The sequence below is a fragment of the Xiphophorus maculatus genome, chromosome 11 (assembly GCF_002775205.1).
Source record: "Xiphophorus maculatus strain JP 163 A chromosome 11, X_maculatus-5.0-male, whole genome shotgun sequence".
NCBI lineage: Eukaryota > Metazoa > Chordata > Actinopteri > Cyprinodontiformes > Poeciliidae > Xiphophorus > Xiphophorus maculatus.
The window spans coordinates 23,711,830-23,736,993 of record NC_036453.1 but is presented as its reverse complement, the minus strand read 5'-3'; the positions used below and the strand labels follow the sequence as shown (position 1 = coordinate 23,736,993).

Sequence of the window (25,164 nt, the reverse complement as noted above, 5' to 3'; positions counted from 1 at the left end):
GTTACTTTACCAGTTTAATCCAAGCCTATTAAAACAAATTCTCATATGCACATTAAGTTTCTTTATCTGTCACTCAACCCAGGTTCTGCATCCATCCCCTCGTATAACACCAATATAATAAAACTCCTAAAAATGTATTTTGTATTTTGGTTTGGGTGTGCCATGCCAAGACCATCCCTGGATCAGGTGTAGGTAGACAATTAATATTGGGGTCATTATGCAAAAACAAACAAAAAAATAATAATCTACGTGCAGTAACATTTAAATTCCTTACTCAAGTGGGCCCCATACATAAATGTTATCTGGGAAGTTTTATACTCAAGATTATACATTTTGCGGAACAAACCTCAGACTTCTAACTTAAAACTTGGAAATTCCAACTTCCGGGTGAAAATGGGTTGTAATCCTCATTGATTTTTGTTTTAATTTTAAAATGGTAAAAACAGCTATTCTTGTTTGTTTGTTTGTTTTTTCTACTTAGCCTAACAAATGGGTTTGAAATACCAGTTTTGAAAGTTTAACGGTACATGCAAAGCCAGTATTTAAAGTAGTGCAAGCTGTTTTGAAACGTTTTCACGCGACTGGTTAGTTTATTTCCCCCTCAAATCACAGTAATAGACTAAAGTAGTGTATGTTCGGAGCTAAGAAGTGGCACTTGAACGCAGCACGAGCCTGACTCTGAGCGCAGCAGCAGCAGCAGCAGTTGTGTGTTTACTTGCTTCGTCAGCGGTGTCCCCGCTATAGTTATCTCCTGGTCATCACCTGCTGCTGATTAAAACCTCGGACTTTTACCTCAGACGGCAACTTATCCTGTAGTCAAGAGTCCTTATCAGCAGTTTCATCAAGCCTCCCGTGGACCTTGGTCTGGGGGCAAGTCGGGTTCACAGGTTTTTTTTTTAAGCTAACAGAAGAAGATGACGCTAGAATCCAATAAAAATGAACCTGCCCTCACTCTAGAGCCGGTGAACAGCGTCCGGACAGCCCTTTCTGATCTGTACCTGGAGCAGCTCCTGCAAAACAAACCAAAGTCTGACAAGGTAAGACGTCTGCCTTATTTATTGCGTCTCCCCCTCTATTTTTTTTTAAGTGTTTACTTCCGGGTAGCAGATTACGGGGTGCTCATTGTTGCCTGTAACTTTGTAAAATCACAACATGGTCTTTCTAGCTGTGTTTATAACCTCGGGGTTGGTTACAAACACCGTCATTTTTGAAATAAGCTCTTCAAGTGTCTTTTTGTCAAATCAGCAGGTCTTTGTCAGCAACCGCTGCACTTTTCCAGTCTGTCAACCTTATTTTAGACTCCAGAAGACGCTTGATTGGCAATTTCACTTCTGCATTTTACGCCAAACTACGTCCAAATACAGCTGACAAGTGTGTATTTCTGGCTGTGATCATAGGACACTAAGTACGCAGTTGAGGTTATAATAAACTGTTGCATGCTGAACATTTCAAATGATCACCAACAGGCCTCTTGTATTTTATTAGTTGTTTACATTTTACATTTTTCTGCCCAGTTGCTCTTTGTTTTGCTCAGTGTGTTGCGTAAACGTTCCCACAGCCTTGGATCAGGAATTAGCGTCAGCAGTCAGCTGAAACCAGGCTGTCCGGTTGTTTACTCCATCAAGCTGCTCCAGTCCGTTTTTCTGTTGTAAAAACAAGAATTTTAACTTAAATCAAATATCCAGAGAGCAAAATGGAGGGGATTTGGACATATACTGAACAGGTCATTGTCGCAGAATATCTCCTAAAAATTTGAAAGGTCAGCACTAGTGAGATAGTGAGGGGAAAGGAGGAAACTTCTTTCCTAGTATCAGCAGTTTGCCACTCCAGTCACACCATTTTGTCCTTGGGCCCAGTGCAGATTTGTTAAATCACTGTCTCCCATTGAGGTCACATTATCTTAACACTGGAGATGCCTGTTTAATAAAAAGGGGAACTGTCTATATCTTGCGTTTCTTGTTGAGGACATGTCCTGTCTTGCTCTTTTTTTCTGTGATTTTGTCAGTATGTCCACCGGTGGTGTTTGCTTTCAGCTCTATCACAAATCCTTTAAATCTGGTTAAAGGAAAGATGGCCGTCAAGCAGAACAAAGTGAGAACTGAACGCCCTGTTTGAACATCAATAACCCTTGAGGCCGCTGCTGAATCCCCCCAGTGTTTGTTCCAAGGAACTATAATTTTGGTGCTTTTGTTTAAACTGTTATTGGTGTCATAACAGTTTAAACTTTAGTGACCCTAAAGTGACACTTCAAGGAATCAGTGGGAAACGGTTCCACTCTTGGCAGCAAATGAGGTAAATAGATCCAGAGTAAAGCAGTTTCTAGATCGAAACTTTTCAGTCCTGACTGTCTAGTCGGAAAATGAAAAATCTGATCTAACCTACTACCACATCCTGATGAAACCGCATCAGTGAGCTTTTTAAATTGAATTATGAGGGGGCACAGAGATGTCAGTTTAGCTGCCAAAGAGCAAGAGAGAGCAAGACTTATAGCAGATAACAGGAAGGTTGTTTCTGTTATCTGTGATAAAAATACACTCCTCTGACTGATTGCAACTTGTCACTATGACTCTCCTCCTCACCCTATGTCTTCTAGATGACATTGAAAAATCCCAAGATGTGTTGCTGTTTCTCTGTTATGACCTTTCTCATTAAGAGAAGATATTTTGGTTTAGCTGAGTTATAAATCCTGTTATAACAAACTCTTTAATGTTTTCTCGTTTTAACCCTTTGGAGTCTTGGGTCTAAATGGCCGTTTTGGTCTAATTTTGAATTTACCCTTATATTTTCACCATAAAAACTATTTACCTTACCTTGTTTGGTATCATTATTTTCAGAACATCCTAAACTTTGTGATTTTACAGTGTTTGTTTCATTTTGACAAAATTTATTATCACATTGGAGCAAAAAACACACACAGAAACATGACGTCATGCCCGCGGGCGTCGACCTCAAAAGGTTAATGAGTTTTGCTTTTCGTTATAATAAGAAAATATTCTCGTTTAAATGAAATGTTGCTCCTGAATTTATTTCCAAGCTCTGGCAGTTAAATGCTTCCGTAAAAGCTAATGCTTCCACAAAACATATAGGAACCTTTGAATCAAAAAATCTAGAACATGAACCAAATGTTCCATTTAAAACAAAACTATGTCAAATTTGAATTCTGACACATGGACTTAAGCAAAAGTACAAAATAAACACCCCGCAAAATGCTTGTTGCCATGAATATTATTGTTTTTTTTGCTAATATTATTAGGATAATTAATCAGACTCTCTGCTTAGCCAGCTAGACAGCAGTCAGCTGCTTAACAGTCGCTCGTAGCTTACCAACTACAGTTTTAAAACCTTTTGACTTTGAGTTTCCACACCATGACCTAAAAGCAGAACTAGATTTTTGTTTTTGAAAGCGAGGGAAAAGTGTGGGTGTTTATAATGAGCTGAGCAACAGTTCACAGCAACAGGTCGGGGAGGGACAGCGTCACGTTACTCTCCTCCGCACAATCAGTGGAAATTTGAATTGCTCCAACGCTCTCTCATGAAAAGCCTTTAAAGAATGCGGACGTTAAGGTAGCGTTTTGAACGCATCCTGTCTAATTTGAGGTCATTAAAAAGTCCTGGTGCACCAATCAAGCCGATATGTGAGTGAGAACGGACTCGGGTTGTGCAGCTTGTTTAGCGCCAATTGTTTTAGCTCTTTGAGGCTAAACAAAGTGAGCAGGGAGGACTTTGGAGTTTAGCCCCCTCAGGATGTTTACGGCAACACAGAGGATGTAACTTCATCAGCTAAGCGTCGGATCTCTTCATGCTCAGTGGCGACGGCACCAGGCCGGTATAAATAACTGCCACCGTCCCTGGCCGCTGTTTACTCCACAATACAGAAACCAGAAGTGAGACTGGGGAGAAATGCGGCGCATCCGGAGGAGGCGCAGCAGAGCGATGATGATATTTATTGGTTTATTGTTGCGCTGAAGATGGATACAGATAACATCCCGTTCTGCTGAGGTGGCGCTGATGCGTCGTTTTTAATGCAGGAACTTTGTGCTGATGATGCAGGCCTCTCGGGTCATAGCTCAGTGATTCACTTAGAAAAGTGTTTGATACTGCAAACCATCTGATCTTGACATTTAATGCGATCCCTCAGCCTTTCCTGGAAGAATGTTGTGGATTAGCTATAGCATGAAGCAGCTTTATTTCAGTGTTAAATTTCAATTAAAAAGTCAGAAGACAATTTAAAAAAAATAAAAAAATCTTTTCATCACCTGATGTGGGTCGTTGTATCCATGACTACATGAAGCTGGGGGAGCAGATGACAGGAGGTGCTTAATCGGGTGTTAAAACACCAGGTTAATATTCAACCTTGAACACACAACGAAGCTGCAAATGACACACAGTTTTCTTTTTATGGATGCACGCGAGTGTAAATATTATTATTAAAACCGTTGGATTAGAGTGTGAAAGTTCATATTTTGATCCGTCTTTATGCGAGTGCCTCATTTTCTTGTCTTTATCCCCCCAGTTGGCTATGCAGACCTTGGAGGACAGAGGAGCTGAGTCCTACGCCAACGGTTGCGCCGGACACATGAACGGATCAGAGCCGACCAGGATGAAAGAAGTCGAGTTTGAGAAGAATCCCTCCGAGCCGATGGTATGCTCTCCGCCGCGCAGGCCGCCAGTTGCTTCGCGTCTGGATATGAGTTGCTAACTGTTGTTTTGTGTTGCTCGCCTGCAGGGCGTCACGCTGAAATTAAACGAAAAGCAGCGCTGCGCGGTGGCCAGGATATTGCACGGGGGAATGATCCACAGACAAGGTGACTTTTTATCTTTTCTTTGGTATACGATTCAGACTTTGGAATGTATGACGTGTGCTTAAAAGCCGGAAGAGGGCTAAGAAGATTTTTTTCAAACATCTTTCAGGTCTGTTAAATATTTAATTTTATGTACAGCCCAAAAACTAGGCAGAAGTCCTAAAAAAAAAAAACCCATTTGGATTCTTCTTTTCAGGCTCCATACATGAAGGGGATGAAATAGCAGAAATCAATGGAAAAAGTGTGACAAACCACACTGTGGATCAGCTACAAAAAATTCTAGTGAGTTGGAAGTCTTAAGCTTTTAAATTCATCTTTTGTTTCGCCCGATTCCTCAAATTAAAAACTTGTCCCACAGAAAGAGACCACTGGCATAGTAACGATGAAGATCATCCCCAAGATGCAGGGTCGACCCAGAGTGTGTGAGGTAACACCGCCGTCACGCTGCCCACTAGCCTTAGCGTGATTATTACTGCCGTAATCATGTTTTCATCACCTTTTCCCGTTTGAAATGATTTTGTTTAGGTGACTCTTCTCTTAATCAGGTGACTATGAAATTAGTTTACGTTGAAGGATATTCCCAACCGTTAGCAGTAGATTTTTTTTTTTTTTTAGCATGAAACGCACTATTAGTGGGTTTCATACTGCCATCTACTGGACACAGCGTGCTCATTCAGGCATCCATTTTCATGCCGGGAAAATGGCTGCTCTTGATTCAAAATACACCGAACCCGCAGCTTGTGACATGCTGCAGACAAATCTAACTAGAAGAGGAATTTAATGATTTTTAATGACTAAACTGTAAAAGTGATTTTTGTTTCCCAATGTTTAAGACTTTATATTTGCTGTGATCAGTGATGGCAAACCTAGCTTCCAGTTTGTAGACCATTATTAGTTGGTGTAGATGAACATTCTCTGCTTACTTTATCTATTAAGAACATCAATTTAGTGATCCAGCACACTCCACTGCACTTTTATGCAGATCAGTGGAAAAAAAAGTGTCTGTGTGCCGGGAAAGTTACCAGTGGAGTGTTTTGGAATACTACAAATCTCCAGTCCCATCCAAACTTATTGACACCCTTGGCAAAGAATGTAAAGCAAACACACTTCTATTATTTCTTTAATATGTATTTTTCCCCCATTTAAGTAAATATACCCTCATTAAAAGTTATCTTTTTCTAAATCTATTGTTGGTAGATTTTGCGATTAAAAATGAAAGATGACATTTGTTTTTTTGTCATTTTACACATCTGTTTCTGGGGTGTCAAAAAGTAAGGAAGACATGCGTTTTAAAAATACTGTTGGACACTTAAAAGAAAAAAACAAGGCAAAATGAAAATCATTAATTTATATAAAAATATATGTCGTTTTCTTTTTTACATACTTACTCAGATTTATTTAAGGTTTAAATGGCCAAATTAAACAGACATCTGGAACATTCACTTGCATATACAAAAATCTGGACTTATTAATAGGATGTTTAATACCTTTTTAAAGATTATTTGCAAAAGCTCTAGAGTTATTGAATATGTATATATAATTCTGCAGAGTTAAATCAACACTATGCCGAGTCCATTTGGTCCTTTTCAGAATTGGTGTTAATTTAACTCTTACGGAGTTATTTCAAAAATAATTTGAGTAGTTATAACTTTTTCAAGTGTTAAAATGACTCAATTTCTTGCTTAAATAACTCTGTAAAGAGTTAAATTGACACCAATTCTGATAAGGACCCAATGGACTCGGCATAGTGTTGATTTAACCCTGCAAAATTTGCTGTGTAATCTGCAGATGTACATGAGGGCTCAGTTCGACTACGACCCTTCCACGGACGACCTCATTCCTTGCAAAGAGGCCGGTTTGAAGTTCCAGACGGGCGACATCATCCACATCATCAACAAGCAGGACCCAAACTGGTGGCAGGGCCGAGTGGAGAGCAGCGCCATCGACTTCGCCGGACTGATACCCTCTCCAGAACTCCAAGAGTGGTAAAAGATTGACGTTTGCCATTCTCCAACGCAGCCTGAAGCAAAACCCTGCGGCGTGACGGACGCGCGCCGCCACATTCCACAGATTCCCGGCTCGATCTGTGTGTGTTTTTCTTTGCAGGAGGGTGGCCAGCAAAAGCAAGGGCAAACAGGGCAGGCAGTCCTGCAGCCCGTTCGGAAAGAAAAAGAAGTGCAAAGACAAGTACCTAGCCAAACACAGCTCCAGTGAGTGTAGTTTTGCACATGTTGCCACCAACTCCGTGCTGCGAGTTTGTCTAAACAAACTAAACTGTCCTCCTGCAGTTTTCGACCAGCTGGACGTGATCTCTTATGAGGAGGTTGTGAGGCTCCCTGCTTTCAAAAGGAAAACTCTTGTGCTCATTGGTAAGCTTTGTTGTTAGAATAAAGGGGCAATTTGCAAGAACTTCATTCCAAATTTTGAAATATCAAACACATATTTGTACCTAGAACTGCACTTCTTCTAAAAAATGTGATATATTTAAGTACATTTTGAGCTACAATGTCTTTCTAAAGGTGATATTTAGAGAATTTTGCTCCTTTCTAGGGGCGCCTGGTGTTGGGAGAAGCCACATCAAAAATTCTCTTTTAACAAAATACCCTGAGAAATTCACTTACCCTGCACCACGTGAGTAGAAAGACTGGTTACTTTTTTTGTTTGTTTGTTTGTTTGTTTTGGTTTGGGGTTTTTTTTGCTCATCTCGTAGAGCAGTTTCAGTTTACTCTTTAACGTTGAATGTGCACAGACACCACCAGACCCCAGCGAAAGGACGAGGAGAACGGACAGGAGTATTACTTCATCTCAAACGAAGACATGACCAAGTGCATCTCTAAAAACGAGCTTCTGGAGTACGGCAGCTTTCAGGGATTCATGTTTGGAACCAAGTTCGAGACCATCCACAAGATCCACGATCAAGGCAAAATTGCTGTGCTGGACATAGAACCACAGGTCAGCGTTTTGGACTCCTAACTTTTTTAGATCTGACAGATATACCTTCTAAAGATACTCACAAATGTCTCAAGGTAAATTGTTAAGCTCCTAGAAACATTCATCTCATTGCATAGCTATAACTTAAAAAATAAAAAAAACTGTAGGAATTATGTGCTTTGAGCAGTTGGATCTGAATATTGGATTTTCAAGGTTATATCATATTTCAAGGTTGAGGTTATATTAAAATTCATTTTAAATCTCAGTCAGGGCTGCCTGTACATTTTGGATGACCTTGTGTCACACTGTTGTAATAATTCCAACATTTACACTTTACATTAGCACATTTCCATCTGAAGCATTTTGAAAACATCCTCACATTTCAAAAGAACCTCATTTAAGGAAATTTAAAAGGTAGAAGAGAAACTGTGTTTTGATTTCTACACTAAATGGTGATTTTTATTTAATAAAACTAATAATATTGTTTCAAACTACCAGTTTATTGAATGATCATTCCTCTTCCAGACCCTGAAACTTGTTCGGACTGCGGATTTTGCTCCGCTGGTGGTGTTCATCGCTCCTACCAACACAGCTGCACAGGTGCTACATGCAAAAAAAAGAACAATAATAATACAAAACAGTGCCTCTAAAAATAATTAAGTAATTTTTTTTATGTGCTTTTTTTTCCACTTTTTGTTTTATTACAACCACAAAGGCCAATGTTTTATTGGACTTTTATTTGGTAGACCATCATAAACCTGTTCACAGTTGTAAAGTACTTGTTTTTTGATGTATTTTGCTTTCGGGTATCGGAGTGTAGGGGACCTCTGATTTAGAAAATATTTTTATTTTAATATTTTTTTTACTATATTTTATATTATTTGACCAGGAAAATCCCATTGTGTTCAAAGATCTCTTTTGCATGAGAGTCCTGGCCAAATCCTATAACTATGAATACTTTTGCAAAGCACCTTAGAATTGTTTGGAAAACTGAACAAAGTAATAATAATACACCGTGTTCCAAATTATTATGCAAATTGAATTTAAGTGCCATAAAGATTAAATTTTTTTTGTACTATTAAATTTATAGATGGTATTGTGTGTCAGGGCTCTTTGAATCACTATAATTAATTTCAGAGAGCTGGGTTGATTAGTTTGTCTGGTGAGCTCAATTAAAGGAAATCTACTTCAGAAGGATGTTCCACATTATTAAGCAGGCCACAGGTTTCAAGCAATATGGGAAAGAGGAAGGATCTCTCTGCTGACGAAAATTATCAGATAGTGTAGTGCCGTCTGACAAGGTATGAAAACATAAAATATTTAACGAAAACTGAAGCGTTATCATCGTACTGTGAAGAGATTTGTGGCTGATTCAGAACAAAGATGGGTTTGTACAGATAAAGACATAATGAGGAAGGTTTCTGTTAGACAAATTCATCGGATAAAGAGAGCAGCTGTTAAAATGCCCTTAAAAGCAGCAAACCGTTATTTGAAGCTGCTGGTGCCTCTGGAACCTCAAGGTGGAGGATCCTCCAGAGGCTTGCGGTGCATGAACCTACTATTCGGCCACCACTAACCAGAGCTCACAAGCAGAAACGGTCGCAGTGGGCCCAGCTGAACATGAAGATTAATTTTCAAACAGACTTGTTCACTGATGACTGCTGTGCAACCCTGGATGGTCCAGATGGACACAGTAGTGGATTGGTGGTGGATGGCCACCACGCCCCCACAACGCGGCTGTGACATCAGCAAGGAGGTGGTGGAGTCATTTTTTGGGCTGAAATCATGGGGACAGAATCATTGGTCGGCCCCTTCAGAGACCCTGAAGGTGTGAAAATGACCTCAGCAAAGTATATGGACTTTCTGACTGATCACTTTCTTTCATGGTTCAAAAAGAAGAGCCGTACCTTCAGTAGCAAAATCATCTTCATGCATGACAATGCACCATCTCATGCTGCAAGGAATACCACTGTGTCATTGGCTGCTATGGGAATGAAAGGGGAGAAACTCATGGTGTGGTCACCATCCTCCTCTGACCTCAGCCCCATTGAGAACCTTTGGAGTTTCCTCAAGCAGAAGATTTGAGGGTGGAATGCAGTTCATATCAAAACAGCAGCTCTGGGAAGGCAAAGAAATTCAAGCAGAAACTCACAAGTTCAATGGATGCAATAATTGTGCAGGTGATATCAAAGAAGGTTCTCTGTTAACATGTACGTAACTTGGTCTGTTAAGATGTTTTTGATTGAAATAGCTTTTGATTTTAGTACATATGACCACTTAATGCTGCACATTCTAAGAATGACCGTTTGCAGTTCTTTATAATCCATAAAATGTTTAGAAAATCTGCTCTGCATAATAATTTGGAACAGTGCATTTTGAGCTTTTTACTTTTTGAACAAAATACTGTTCTCATGGGGAGCTTTGTTCAGTAAAATTCGATTTATACTGTAATAGTTCATGACTTGAAAATTATACTGACCATCATTTGCGTTGACCATTTAAGAAAATATCACTCTCATAATAATTTGGAACATTATGTAAAAAAAACCCCAAAACAATGATCTGATATTTTATTTTATTCTTTTTTTTTGCAGACTGAAAACCTTCAGATGATCCAGAAAGAGTCGGACGCCATTTTGAGCACATATGGACACTACTTTGACGTGGTTCTCGTCAACAACGACGTAGATGAAAGCGTGAAAGGCGTGGAGGAGGCCATGGAGCAGGCCACCTCCACCCCGCAGTGGGTGCCTATATCGTGGGTCTACTGAAAGGGCCGTCTGGCGCCCGTTTGATTCAGAGCCGCGTTTCCAAACGTGGTGCAATACATCACTCCTTCCACTAAACCTCTGAGTTAGCGGCGCGATTGATTTCTCTGCGCTGTTGTTTGCACAATAAAGCAATATGTAGAAAGGATAATCTCGAAAGGGTGTTCGGCTTTAGGTGCTGCACGCCTTTTATGATTGCTGACAGATTATCAAATGCAAAACAGGACCTCAACTGTGAAAGATATAAATGCTTTAAAATAAAACCGAAATTGACACGTCACCTTGAATGATCCTCTTTTCTGACCCCATTAGATCGAGCCATGAAATGAAAATTCTCAGACTGCTTGTTCTGTCTGTGTAACTCTGTACAACACCCTCAGCACAAAACCTTCTAGTCAACCACTGACAACCTCGCATGGTTTTACGCTGGATTTTCTCCAAACTGCATTCCTTTTGGAAGTAAACACACTTTTCAGCAAAATAAAAAATAAATAACTCCTAGCTCTGTTGCAATGTTGTTTGTCATATTTTTTTTCTCTCTCAAAACCTGCTGTAAATAAATTTAGATATACTGAAGTGAAGAAAAAAATATACACACTTTGATTTACATCTCAGCTCACCGTGTTGAATAATAATGGTGCGTTTCATAAAATAATTTAAAGTTAAAATTCCTCAGAATAACTGCTACTGCCGATATATGCAAATGCATTGGCAAGTCTTCACATTCTATTCTAAAATAAAACGTTCAAAAATGCTTGCTTTATCCCAAATGGGAATTAAATGCTGTAACATTTAATATCTAAGTATCTTCAACGAGTCATTGTGGATGGTGATGTTGTGGACAGGAAGGATCTCTGGTAGCAAAAAATTCTCAAGAGGCCTCTGACTGAAGACTGTTACTTTCTGGCTTTATGGTTAAAAATCAAAGCGGAGCAGAGAGATGTTGAGGATATGATCCTTGCCCACTTCTCTGGAATTTGGAGTTGTAGTTCAGGTATTACTTCTGCTTTTGAGATGTAAAAATAGTGCCTTGTTGCCACACTTGTGTATCATAAATGTCCAAAAGTAAGAGCAAAAATCCTTCCAGCAGCACAGCATCCAAAACCAGAGCGAATAAATGTCCAAACATGCAACGTTTCAACATAAACAAAAAATAAACCCATTTAAGAACAATTGATCAAATCACTTTTTATACACTGACAGTCTATAAAAAGTGAAGAAAAGGCATTTTAGGTTGTTTAAAAAAATAGATGTACCTTTTTTTATGTTCTATTTTTGTAAATTGATGGGACATTTACAAAGACTTGTCCAATTTATTTACATTTTGTCTGTAGCCAAAGAGAGAGAAACTTCTTCTGTTCCTGCTGCATTCCGTTTGCTAATCTTCTGGGTTAAAGTTGGGAGAGCATCTCATGTTGGAGTATTGTGCCAAATGACCATGACATTGTGACAGAGATAGTTACTAAGGCAACACATTCACTATCTTTTCGAGTTACACTTAGTGTCGCAAAGCTGTCCTCTGGTACCACCATGTGGTGAAACCAAATACTGCAGGTACGACGCGTACCTAAAAGATTGCTTTACGTTACAAATCAAATAGTTTTTAGTTATCAACGTTGTCCTTCCTCTCAGGAAGTAAAGCTATTCAGTGTATGGTCATACAAAATCGATAACAGGAAATGTCGGTGTTGAGTGTGAAATAAAAGCCAAATTATATATATAACATAATATCATAATGAGCCAAATGAATGGTGAATAAACATCTAAGTGGAAATGAAACCATATTTTATTTTAAGCAACTTGATATTTCTGGAGCAGTTAGCACAGATTAAAGGATAAGACATTTATGGTTATAGGAAACGGCTGTTTTTTTTTTTAAAGTCGTTTTAGAAAACTGAAGACACACATTCAAATTCCTGTAACATTTTTTTCTTTCCTTTTTTTATTCTGTATCCTGGCTGGATATTTGATAAAACGTCTTGGTGCAAAGAACCAACATTTTGATACAGAAGGTGTTAGAAAACCAATACGAACAAATAAAAAGATCATCCTTCTTCCAGAACCATACCGTTGCCAGCTAGTAAACTGGAAAATGATCAACTTTGGATCTAGTTTTTTTTTTGTTGTTGTTGTTGAAAATGTACCTCTTCTTGCCAGCAAAGAAGGATGTCATGTGATTTTCCTCGCCGATAGAGTCCTTGAAGGCGAACAAAGAGACAAGAACTTCTTCTGTTCCAAAGTTTTTTTGACCTTGTGACATGATCATGCTGTGACACTACTCCTAGAAACTGAAGGTGGCTTAATACAGTACATTCTGGTATTCAGAGTTTTTATATCAGTCTCTGTGTCGTTCAGTCCATGATATGAGTTACGTCAATATGACGCAACTCATATCATCCAAGTGTCTTCAAAGCACCATTTTGAATGGTGACTTTTTGGGCGGAAAGATCTTCCAGTAGCAGTCAGTGTTGCAACAAATCTGGAGAGACCTACGACTGAAGACGGCTGCTGTGACCTTCTCATGACTGTCATCACATTCTAACAACTCAGGCAAAAAAGATGATATTTCACAGTATTATGTCCTTAATGGCCCCATCAGTTGCTGGTAAGCACAGCTAATCCACCTCATTTGCTTTTGCTGCTCTCCACAAAATTTCTGAACGTATGGCTAGAATCTCGAGAGATTCAAAACCTGAACTAACCAAAAACATTTTGAATGAAAATATAAAAGAAACACATAACTACCGTAGAGTTGCTATAGATGCTACTACCATGAGCAGCAACTCACAAATTCACAAATTCAAAAATGTGTGAATTTTTGTAGAAAAATACACAAAGCTGATGTTTTTGAATCAGGCTTAAAGCCAAATAATTTTGATGAACCTTACTATTCCCAATAAGACGAGTAGTAAATGTGGACAAAATTATGCCATAGCTTTGTTGCAGGCAACAAAAGGATTTTTTTTGTTTTATGTGAATATCAAAATTCAAATTCTGTCTCCTGATTTTCCTCCGATTATCTCTTCAGTTATTTCTGAAGCCAACACATTGAGCACCTATTAAGAGAGAGTTCAACAGTGTATGTTTGTGTAATTTTCATAGTAGTCCAACTCTGAAAGAAGAAACTATTTGAGAAAAGTGCTGTTAAAATTAACATACATTATATCTTTTTACTTAATATTCATTAATTCATATTTTACGACAATTGTATCAAAACACCGAAGGACGAGGAAGGAACCAAACTTGAAACATCTGTCATTACATGAATTAAACATATCCAAAATAAAGTGTTAAATGTAAAGCATCAGTCTAAAAATGTAAGCTACCTAAAACTATAAGGGACATGTTAGACAATTTAGTCTCAGGTAGTCTTATGCCCCAGCATATCCAACATTCATGTTCACTATGAATGATAACAGGCACCCAGTGTGAGCCTCGCCACACCCCCTTTCCAAGAACGCCATTTTGTTGACATACAGTCTTGAAATCAATATTAGCTCTGTTTAAGGAGCTTAAAACTCTGTTCTGCACAGCACATGTATGGTCTTTGAAGAGCGCCCAAGGAGACATCCAGTTACTGTATCCGAGGATAAAAACAGCCCTCTCCGGGGAGGTAAAGCGGTGTGTCTGAAGTGTGAGCCACCCATTTTCAACATGAAACTCGCCGCTGCTGACGTCACCGAGCCATCTTTGTGCACCTAATCCAGGCGGCTGTTTATTACACCTTCATTACCACACAGACCCGGGCTCTTCGGACAGCCTGCAGGTGCCTCATCGTCACAAACAAGGAGGAAAACAGAAAGAGAACCGCTTTGTAGTGTAGGGAGACAATTCAGTGCTCCTCGTAGAATATATAAGCAGGGAAACGCCACAATAACCAACCAAAGGCTGCCAGAGGGTAGAGAGGAGCGCAGAAGGCAATTCACATCCATCTGCCAGCCACTTAGTGCGCGCTAACATCTCCGGTGCGGATTTCAGCGCAGCTGTCGAGCTAATACAACCAGGAAAATGTAAGTACAACACCCCTTGTAATGCTAATTTGAAAATAAAATCCCGGGTTGATACAATTTCGCACTGACGACGGAAATTGATCAGCTGTTTTGGGGGGATTTGCAGCGTCTTCTCCGCCGTATCACGCAGCTTTTCTCAACTGTCACGATATTAATAGTCCAGGATTGTCGGATGAATTTAATTTTAGGAGCCGTCTCTCCGTCTGATAACGTGAGCCGAACGTGAACACAGACGCTAACGAATCGGCCTAACCTTGGAGCAGATGGAGGCATCGGGTTTATCTCTCTATTAGGGACATTATTAGCCGTATAATGTTCTCTGTTTAAACAAACGAGGCTGGCTGTTTTTATCCTTTTTTTTCTTTCTTTCTTGCTTTCAGTTGGTCGTCCGGTGAATTCTCGCTCGCGCCTGTTCTCACGCACGCATATATATATATATTTTCCAGTTTGTACTGGTTTGAAATGAAAAGGACACCACTCTATGAAACCATACACCGCGTCAATTAAAAGTATATAATAACGTGTTGCCTAACATGGGACATTTTTTTTTTAGTGAACACACTCCGGGCTTCGTTTTGGTGTCACCGAACAGCAGGTGACGAATTAAGCTAATTCCAGAAACAGCAAAGGACACAAAGCTCAACAAACCCCGACTGTTTCAGCCGCGTCAGTCTTTTGAGGCTTCAATGCGTCGACAGTAATTGCCGAATATTCCAATATGTTATTATTTTTTGGCAGAAATATTAGGCTTGAATTTGGTTTAGGCCTAGTTCCCGTGATATTTGTAACCTACAGCGGGGGGTGGGGATAGCCTAGCCTCCTACTGTATGTCGTCGATTGTCATGCGAGGGCGGTCGGCTACATATCTGTCCACATTTCTTCTTGGTCGTGATATCTCGGTTAAATAATTCAAACTAAATATATTTACTGATGCATTTTGTTATCTGCTGTATCATTTCGATGGATTTTGTTTTTAAAAGCTAAGAAAAAGGCAGCATTATAGTTCAGTCTGCCGGTCTTTATATGACGTTTAAATTGCCTCGTGCCAGCAACATATCACCCACCCGTGGCATCACGCTGTATAAGTTATTTTTTCTCTGTGAGCTTTCGCTTACATTTGTGACCAGAATAGAAAACATCTACATAAAGGCACTGAGAATGCACCCATAAGAACGAACCACAACCTCGTTAGTGTTATAAGATTTAACAGTTGTAATAGTCACACATGGCCTTATTGTAGCTCCATAGGACGTAATGGTGGACCTTAATGTATGAGCAAAGTCATGTAACATCAAACAGAAAGAGACAGAGAGGCTTAGATCAGACGGCTGCTGATGTGGGATGCTGAGGCGCTGTCCAGTGCTGAAATGTCACTGTCCAGTACTGAAAATCAAACAGCATGCATTTCCAGTCACCACATTTTATTTAAGAAATTATTTATAAAGCATAGTCACAAACAACTTCGATAAAACTGAAGTAGCGGAGAATTCTAAACCACAAAAAATGTTTGTGAACTAGGAGAATGTCTTAAGGTTCATGTGATGATCACAAACCATAGTTTATTTAAACTAATTGTGTTTTGTTCTAAGAATTATTTGGCAATATAGTTGGGTCTTAAGGAGTGATATGGTCTCACTTTGAATTGCATTTGCATTTGAAACCTTGCATAAGATTGATTTTGCTTATATGTAACCAAAAGCCTATATGGTTGCTGGTATTGAAAATGAGCTTAGGCTGTAAATGTTACATGTTTTCCGATTGAAATAAACTACTGGATAAGCAATAAATCTAAAGATGTAATTGAAGAAAATAAAGAACCAAAAATATATATATAAAAAAGGGAATGGGATATTTACATAATCAAACTAAATGATAAAATAGTACACAATATTCAAACAAAGGAAAAACATTTTGAAAAAGATTTTGAAAAGTTTTTCATTAAAACAAGTGTTTTAAGGAGTTTTGCTAGTAATAACTTAATAGTTACTAGTTACTTGAAATTGGAAATATTCTATCTATCTATCTATCTATCTATCTATCTATCTATCTATCTATCTATCTATCTATCTATCTATCTATCTATCTATCTATCTATCTATCTATCTATCTATCTATCTATCTGTCTGTCTGTCTGTCTGTCTGTCTGTCTGTCTGTCTGTCTGTCTGTCTGTCTGTCTGTCTGTCTGTCTGTCTGTCTGTCTGTCTGTCTGTCTGTCTGTCTGTCTGTCTGTCTGTCTGTCTGTCTGTCTGTCTGTCTGTCTGTCTGTCTGTCTGTCTGTCTGTCTGTCTGTCTGTCTGTCTGTCTGTCTATCTATCTATCTATCTATCTATCTATCTATCTATCTATCTATCTATCTATCTATCTATCTATCTATCTATCTATCTACCTACCTACCTACCTACCTACCTACCTACCTACCTACCTACCTACCTACCTACTTTAATAATCCATCAGTGTTTCAGAAGCCTGCTTTTTAAGCCACAGGGAAAAACTATATTAATAAGCACTGTCTCAAAACAGGGTTGAATATATTTAGCTTTCACAGCAAATCTCACATCAGCAGTAGCCTGTAGAGTCATGCGAACCCTCGCCTTCCCCGTTTGTCATTTCAGCTGCCTTTGCCAGATCACATTTCCTTCATCATCCTGTTTTTTTGTTTGTTTTCAGAGCCATGTTATAACAGACACAACAATCATTTGCTTGTCAAGCTGCATCTATATTCTAACTAAGCTTTAGTTTTAGAAATATAAGAAGACTCCCCTGCACTTAGCATGTTCAGACAGAACACTAGAGTGGCACAGATCGGGTACAGTCAATCCAGCCGGCTGGATTGAAACACAGCTGGCGGTTTTTCACAGGATGCGGAAGCTGACGAGAAACCTCGCCGCTGCACTGGCAAGTCTTCCCGGCGTTAGTTGGGAGGTGATGACAGCGTGAACCTCTACACACATTGTGCCTTTGTCATGGTGCTCATAGGAGAGATAAAAAAAAAAACACACACACACACAGCAACAACACATGTTAAACATGATTTTTAAGCAGTAAATTAGCTCAAATGTATTTTTTGATTTGGACAAATTTCAGTTCTAATGGGACAATTCTAAAAATAAACGTACCTTAGAGTACTGTGTCTCTGACTGCTTGGGATGGCGTTGACCTCAAGCACCAATAGGCCAACTGTTCTGAAGGATTTGTTTGTTGTTAACGGATTAGTAATGTATGAACATAAAGGGTTGACCTTTAGACAGGGTTGTACAAAGTCAACTCTTTAAAACTCCAACCTGTGCAAATGAATAAAAACAAAGCCTATGAGCAAAAGTGCTCTGATATGGCTTTACTGGGCAATGCCAAGTTTTGATATGATTTTAGGTCAAATGTCAATGTTTGAAACTAATTTATAAACCGTGAAAGATAAACATGCTCCACATTCCTTGATAAAAGGTCTACTCTATCCCAATTTATACGTCAAAGCACATTTGTCAGCTTTTTAGTAAGATCAAAACAGACTGCATGAAAGAATAGGCAGACTGAAAAACATTTTCAGTTGCATGAATTCAATGAAAGGGAAAGAAAAGGAACATTTTTCTTGTTTGACTTGTTAATTACCTTCCAGTGCCAATTGAGAAAAATCGCTACCTGTGAAGTGTCAGTTTATGGTTTACTTTGCTTTATTTTGTTTTACATCATTGAGCTCCAGAGTCTTCCATTCTTCATCATTGTACCAAACGCGCAATGAAAGAGCGTAACATATGACACCTAAATAAGCACAGCAGTGGATGCTTTTAAAAAAAAAGCATTTGCAGTCCCAATCACTTTGCTGTACAGAACAGGGTGCAAACTAGCTGTTACATGTTACCATGGGAGGCATTTCCCTTGACGCTCTCACTTTTCGGTGATAAAATGACACTTTCGCTTTAACTTTCTGTCAGTCACTGCAGCCATCATCTGTGGACGTTCAACAGAATTGGCCAAACGAGCTTCACTTTTACAAAAGCCTGCAATTGTGCTCTCAGATCCCGATCACGTCGGATCTTCTGTAATGGATGGAACTGCCAATAACTTATAGTAACTTTTAATTAAATGACTTAAGCACTCAAAAATGAGATTTGTTCTCATTTTAGCATTTTTCTACAGAGCATAAATACCAGTATTTGTGCTCCAGCTGTAATAAATCACAGCAAGTTGACTTTGAACTTAAAAGATGTACTTGACGTATTTCTCGACGTTTGTGTTTTTCAACCATCAGGTCTGCCCCAGCAGCTGGAGCCCCTGCGCCAGAGGGAGGAAGTCAGCAACCTCCCAACCTCACCAGCAACCGCCGTCTGCAGCAGACTCAGGCACAGGTGGATGAGGTAAGTGAAAATAAAAACCACACACACAAACACACAACAAGAATAGTCAGATCAGGTCAGAGTTGGTTAGTTACCTTTTGGGGGAAAAAATACTTTTGGTAGTATGTTTACTAAGCTGTACTTTTTACGTTCACCTGAGTAACTTAAAGATGAAGTGTCACTACTCTTACTTGAGTCAAATTTCTGGATTCTCTAACCAGAAAGTTACTAGACACAGACGCTTGTAGTTTTTGTTAAGATTTTATATTTATTTGCAAAATGTGATTTTCATTTTAAAATTACATTCTTTACGTCAATTATTTTCATTTTGGTCTTTAAAATACCAAAATGTCCACAAAATGTATTTTTGTTCATTTGATGATGTAATTTTTACATTTTTAATGATTGATGTTTTGCTCTACTACTTCAGTTGCGTTTTTACCAAACATTTTTTTTTACCCTTACTTGGGTGATTTCTTGGTTTCTTACTTTAGTGCCCTTTTTAAGTACCCTTCCCACCTGTGGATCAGTTTGACGACATGTATCGTCGTCAGAGGTCCAGTCTGGATCTCTGAGTAAAGCTGTGCCACGTCTCTTTCCTCAGGTGGTGGATATCATGCGCGTAAACGTGGACAAGGTTCTGGAGCGTGATCAGAAGCTGTCAGAGCTGGACGACCGGGCCGATGCCCTGCAGGCTGGAGCCTCTCAGTTTGAGACTAGCGCTGCAAAACTGAAGAATAAATACTGGTGGAAGAATGCCAAGGTGAGGAAACGGCGGTGTGCTTGCTCAGTTAGAATGCAGTATTGATGATGTCAAGTAATATTAACAAGATTAGATTATGGTGTGTTGAAAATTGTTCTGCTTTTCTAATATGTTTCTTTCCCCCAAAATTTGCTGACTGCAGATGATGATTATCCTGGGTGTGATATGTGTGATTGTCCTCATTGTCATTATTGGTAAGAAGCCTTTTTGTTCCTTCTGTGCACTTGTAGAGTCTTTTTAAAATCTTGTAACACTTTGTACCGCTCTGTCTTTCCACAGTGTACTTCAGCACCTAAGAAGAGTCGCTCCTACCCCAGTCTGATCCAAGCTTCCTTACTACAGAAGAAAAAAAAACAAACCTCTAATTGATGACAAAATTAACCACAGATGAATTAATTTATTGTATGTACGTATATCTCCGCCCCCAGCTAGCCTCGATATAACACCCCTAAACCCTTCAGGGCCCCCGTGGCTCTCCTCAGCCCCCTGCTCCTTACTTCCACAGCCTCGCCTCTGGATCCCTGTCGATATTTGTTCTGTGAGTGTGTGAGCCTGTCTTCTTTCTGAGTACTCTTGGCTTTTCGAACCCTGCCATACTGGGAACCAAACCCCTTCCCTCTACCTTTGACCTCCCCCTCCCCCCGTGGCGATGCAACAACAGAAACCGGTACAACAATTGGCGGTAATCGTTACACAGCTGATATATAGAGTTCTTTGTAGAGTTTTATTCTGATATATATCTAATATACTGTTTTGTAGGTGTGTGTGCAGGCGCGTGCGTGCGTGTGTGCATTTTGTACTTTTTATTTTTTGTATTAATTTGATGTATGCTTTAGCGTTGACTACTGCCTATTAATGAGAGTGTGCATCTTGCATGTGCTCTACATCCCCCTCTGATTATTTTGTTGTCCAATTAGCCTCCGTAAAAAAAATCCACCCGTGTTTCTCTTGAAGGCAGACTGAAATTCACCATCTTACTGACACTTTTTCCTTTTTCGCCCCCAAAAAAAGTTTTTGCTTCTCTTTTTTTTTTTTTTTCTACAGCTAATGCTCACCCACTGATGTTAGTGAAATAATGCATGAATTGTGCAACAAATCCTTAGCGTTCATCACCTCCGACCCTATCCAACTCTCCTTCCTGTTTTCTGAGAGGGATTCTTAAACAACAACCGTCTTACGTGTCTTCTGGCACCGTCTTGTTTCTTAGCAGCATGCTTCCCTCGGACAACTTTAAACTGCCATAGTACGGTCGGACCAATGTCTGTAGGTGTCTTTGTTTTTTTATTATTATTATTATTATTATTATTATTATTATTATTATTATTATTATTATTATTATTTAAACATTACTTAGTGTCTTATTTCGAAAACATTCCTTCATTGCAGTCTAGTGCAGATGCTCTTACTGTAGCACATGTAAGTGTGAGTACCTTAAAAAAAAATACAAGCGATGAACCTTGTGTCAGGAATAACGATAGGAGGAATAGTGACTAGGTATAAAGTTACCTATTTTTTTTGCATAGACTGGATTGACCTGATGATTTTTTTTACTACAATTTTGCTTTAACATTACACTTATGATAAAATGGGTGATTTTGGGTTAGAAATTGATTCTAGCATCGGGGGAGTGAGGAGGGGGGGGGGGGGGGTAAATGCTTCTGCTGCAATGGTTTGTGCAGATTTTGAATCTGTTCAAAACCTGCACAGACGTCCGTGTTTTTGACAGTGCCGCCCGGCTGTTTAAACGGACTGCCAGTGCAGCAGAACCTCTTCACATTAAGAGCACATTTAAAAAAAAAAGTAAAATTAGCTGGATCGCCAGACAAATGAAGCGAGTAACGCCTAAGAAGAAAAGAAGCAGTAACTCAAAAAATATATATAATCGTAGCATTCCTAAGACGAGTGTTTTGCTAGCTCCGTGGTTCTGTCTTCGTGTTTCTTCTTCTAGTTAATGCCTTTCTTTTTCTTTTTTTAAAATATAATAGACTCTATTTTTTAATCATAGTATATTTTTGTGTGAAGCAGAAGAAACAAAGAGGACGCTAAGCGTCCTCTTTGTTTCTGTCTGGTGTGTTTTTGTAGTTCAGCTCCGCGTTACACACTGCCAAGCATTAAAGGAAAACAGTTATTTTCCTTATTGCGGTTATTTCTTTCATTTGTGCACTCACTGGTTTGGTCTTGAAGTACTTTCAAACCACCTTTTTTTTAAATTATTATTATTACTATTATTATTATTCATGTGTGCATGATTGTTGCTACTTGGTCAGTAAACGAGCAGGGTACAAAGCACTCTCCGAGATAAAGAGTTGCACATGTTCCTCAGAGGCAATGCATCAGAACTTCGTGAAGCCAACTATTTGTGGGGGTGGGGGGCTTAGAAAAACAACAAAAAACATCCAACCACAGTAGAATGTCGCTTCCAAGAATTTCCATGTGGTTTGGAGTGAAATCAAAGATGAAACAGTTGCTGGTTAAATTTGTTAAAATTTTTTGTTTTTTAAGTGCTGTTCTGCATTCGGAGCTTATTCCAAAGACAGCCTTTGTGACTCTGCCTCTTTTACTCTCCAGCCAGCTACACAAAGAAACCTGCCACCTTCTCTAACTCCTACTGTGTATTTGGTGTGTGTGTGTGTGTGTGTGTGTGTGCATGTATGTATTAGAATAGCTCCGCCTTTGGAATATCCCCCAATCCCTCCCACCTCCATCTCTCCTTCCGTTTATCCCGACGGATTTAGGCCGCTTAACTCTCAGAGTGAGGACATGTCAGTTTTCCTTCGCCTCTGAAGTACACGAGCAACACGAGGCTGCAGATCTGTCAGCCTCAGCAGAAGAAAGTCCCACTTCTCGATGCTCCTTCAAAAGTTAAAAAACCAAAGACCAAATTTCCGAGCTAACGCTGCCAATACTCATCACAAACAGGTTACTACCCGAGCTGTCCGGCTCAGATTTAAATTCCTACTGTTTTAGGGACATATTAGCTTATCATACACTATCTATGGAGTCAAGTTTGGCTTTGTGAGTGTGCCACCCTGACATAATATGCAACTTAAATGTCGAACAGAAACTCCCACCCGACCCCGCCCTCTGCCGTGTGGATCCAGGTCCGAGGAGCTTCTTTTAATCTGTACAAAGTTAGTAGACACACAATCTTGTAACTAATTATAGCACAAGTCTTCTTTTTTCTTTCTTTTTTTTCTGTCTGCATAGTGCTGCCAGGTTTGAAAATGTGTAAACTAACTATAGATAACAGAAAACTGAGAAATGTTTTCCCAAAAAACAAAAGAAGAAAAACCTGCATTGTTTAGTGTTGTAATATTGGGGGGTTGTTATGGGGGGTAGGGGGTCCTATATCCTCAGGTTTAAGTTGTTTGCAATTTACCAAAATACATAAGAGGACAAAAAAAACAACCTAGCAAACTGTAAAATTGGATTCCTTTGGCAATATTAAGTGATTTAAGGGTTACAATGTTGTCCTTTTAGCCATTTGTACAGGACATAAACACACAGTGGGCTCCGAGGTGAAATAACACTACTGATTGGGGTAGGATTTGTGTGTTTTCCATAAATCAAACTGTCCAGTTGCGTCCAGTCAGTGCTCAACCGGTTTGGTCACAATGGTGAAAATGAAGTGAGTGCTCTCTCTCTCTATCTCTTTTCTTCTGTTTGTTTTTATTGCTTTATTGTCTATATGAAAACCAATGTGTGCAAATGCTTTTATCCGTGGCACTTTTTTCTCTTTTTGTGTGTGTGTGTGTGCGTGTGTGTGTGTAATTCCCTGGTTTTGGCGGGAGTGGAGAACACGATCTTTCGCCAGCCACCGGGAAAGTTCAGTGATCTCAATGCTGCGTACAGGCCGTTTGCGGAGCGTTCGGTGAATGTTGTCGGAAAGCCATAGGAAAGAAAAAAAAAAACTGAATCCCAGAACGAGCTGAACGCAGCAACAGGAGGGAACCTTATTGAGTCACTGAATGTTTCCTGGGTGGCTTTAGATATATATGGGTTGTTTTTTTTTTTTCTGAACCAAATGCTCTTTTTTTTCTGATTGTTTGTTTTGAGTCTGTTAAGTAACAACTCCAGATGTCACTGAATTGTTTGTTTGTCAGCACTGATGGGTCAAGCTAAAGAAAATGGCAAGTAGATGAGAGAAGAAGTATTTTTGTGTGAAGGATTCTACAGTTTACATCAGATCGCTGTTTGTATCGACGAGATATATGATTTTTCTGTTTAAATCAGTTCATTTGTAAGGGATGGATTCTTTCCTTTTACCTCCTTAAGAGGCAGGACCACAGGGATGAAAGCACACATTGCCCTTGCTCGTCTGGCCTTACTGGAGGGACAGGACCGGAGGATCACGGGCAATGTGCTCGGTGTGATTTTCTTTTCGTTACTCTTTACGCTCTTGTTTAGATTTATTGTGCCGTCCTTTGGTTTGGGATTAGAGTTTAAACAAGGTCGATTCAACGCAAAAGGAGAGGAGGCTTAGTTGGGAAAAAGTACATGAAATAATTGTAGTGTAAATCTATCAATGTCTTATTATATTGATGAACATCATGAAATATATGTATATTGGAAAAAAGACAGTATCTATGACATATTGTACTTTTGTGTGTGTTTCATGTGCTTTTGTGGGTGTGCAGCAGGGGGATAATGTCATTTGGTCTGCCATTCTGGGACCTGTGTGAATAAGCATAAATTTACTACCAATACAGAGATGGAACTTTTCTCTAATTGATTCCTATTATGTGTTAAGTGTGCCAAAACAAATACATGGAGACCTGGAGCCATAAACTGCACGTTTCTGCATTCGCCCAGAGTCCTTGTGTTACCATCACACAGCACACATGCACACACAAGACTTAGGACCAGATAAGCAAATGATAACAAACAAAAAGAAATATTGTACTATCTACTGTCATACAATATTTCCTATAATTAATTTTTTAACACACTGACTTAGAACAGGTCAAATGAGACAGTTTCTTTCACACTGGATGTCACTGGAAAAGATGTTGAGGGAAAACACATTCATTAGCTTAGTTATATATATAAAAAAAAAAAACAAAAAAAAACTGCCTTAAATTGTTTTGGAAGCCGTGCACTTAAAAACTGGCTGAGTAAAATGGCAAAGAGATCATTTAGATATACCTTGATTGGAGCCATCAGAACGGCATATGAGGAAGACATACAATTTTTATGATTATTGAACACTTATTTTTATTACCAACTCTCATTAGCTTGTTTCTTTTTTATTCCACGTGAGAGTCATATCACTCATGTAGCTTTAGTGCGTAGGAGTTTAAAATATGTCGTCTAGTTAAAGCCAAACGCTGTATTTGCTCAAACAGGTGGCAGATAAACTTTATTTGTTCGTGATTTATAATGGAGAGCAAACAATATAAGTTGCTCTCTACAGCAGTACGCACCAATGTAATGCAGTATGTAGTACAGTGTACTGTTAAATAGTGCAGTGTGAGGCTTTTATTTTGAAACCCACGTGACGTAGGCCGCTGACATTCAGACTTCCGCGTCTCCTCGTCTCTACATTTTGTACTTGAGTC

The 25,164-nt window shown here is 39.2% G+C and overlaps 2 protein-coding genes across 2 annotated transcripts; both read left to right on the top strand.

Annotated features, from left to right (window-relative positions):
- The first annotated feature begins 687 nt into the window (after nucleotides 1-687).
- Nucleotides 688-11,011, top strand: mpp1 (membrane palmitoylated protein 1). Its single transcript, XM_023342215.1, has 12 exons — nucleotides 688-1,037; nucleotides 4,514-4,642; nucleotides 4,727-4,805; nucleotides 4,999-5,084; nucleotides 5,161-5,229; nucleotides 6,591-6,787; nucleotides 6,909-7,012; nucleotides 7,091-7,171; nucleotides 7,353-7,433; nucleotides 7,552-7,754; nucleotides 8,259-8,333; nucleotides 10,328-11,011. The coding sequence occupies exons 1-12, from the start codon at nucleotides 915-917 to the stop codon at nucleotides 10,502-10,504; spliced, it is 1,404 nt and encodes a 467-aa protein (XP_023197983.1). The 5' UTR covers nucleotides 688-914; the 3' UTR covers nucleotides 10,505-11,011.
- A 2,988-nt stretch (nucleotides 11,012-13,999) lies between these two features.
- LOC102237179 (vesicle-associated membrane protein 2) lies at nucleotides 14,000-24,399 on the top strand. Its single transcript, XM_005803596.3, has 5 exons — nucleotides 14,000-14,511; nucleotides 18,759-18,864; nucleotides 19,448-19,606; nucleotides 19,749-19,800; nucleotides 19,886-24,399. Coding segments are annotated over exons 1-5 (336 nt in total). The 5' UTR covers nucleotides 14,000-14,509; the 3' UTR covers nucleotides 19,903-24,399.
- The last annotated feature ends 765 nt before the right edge of the window (nucleotides 24,400-25,164 follow it).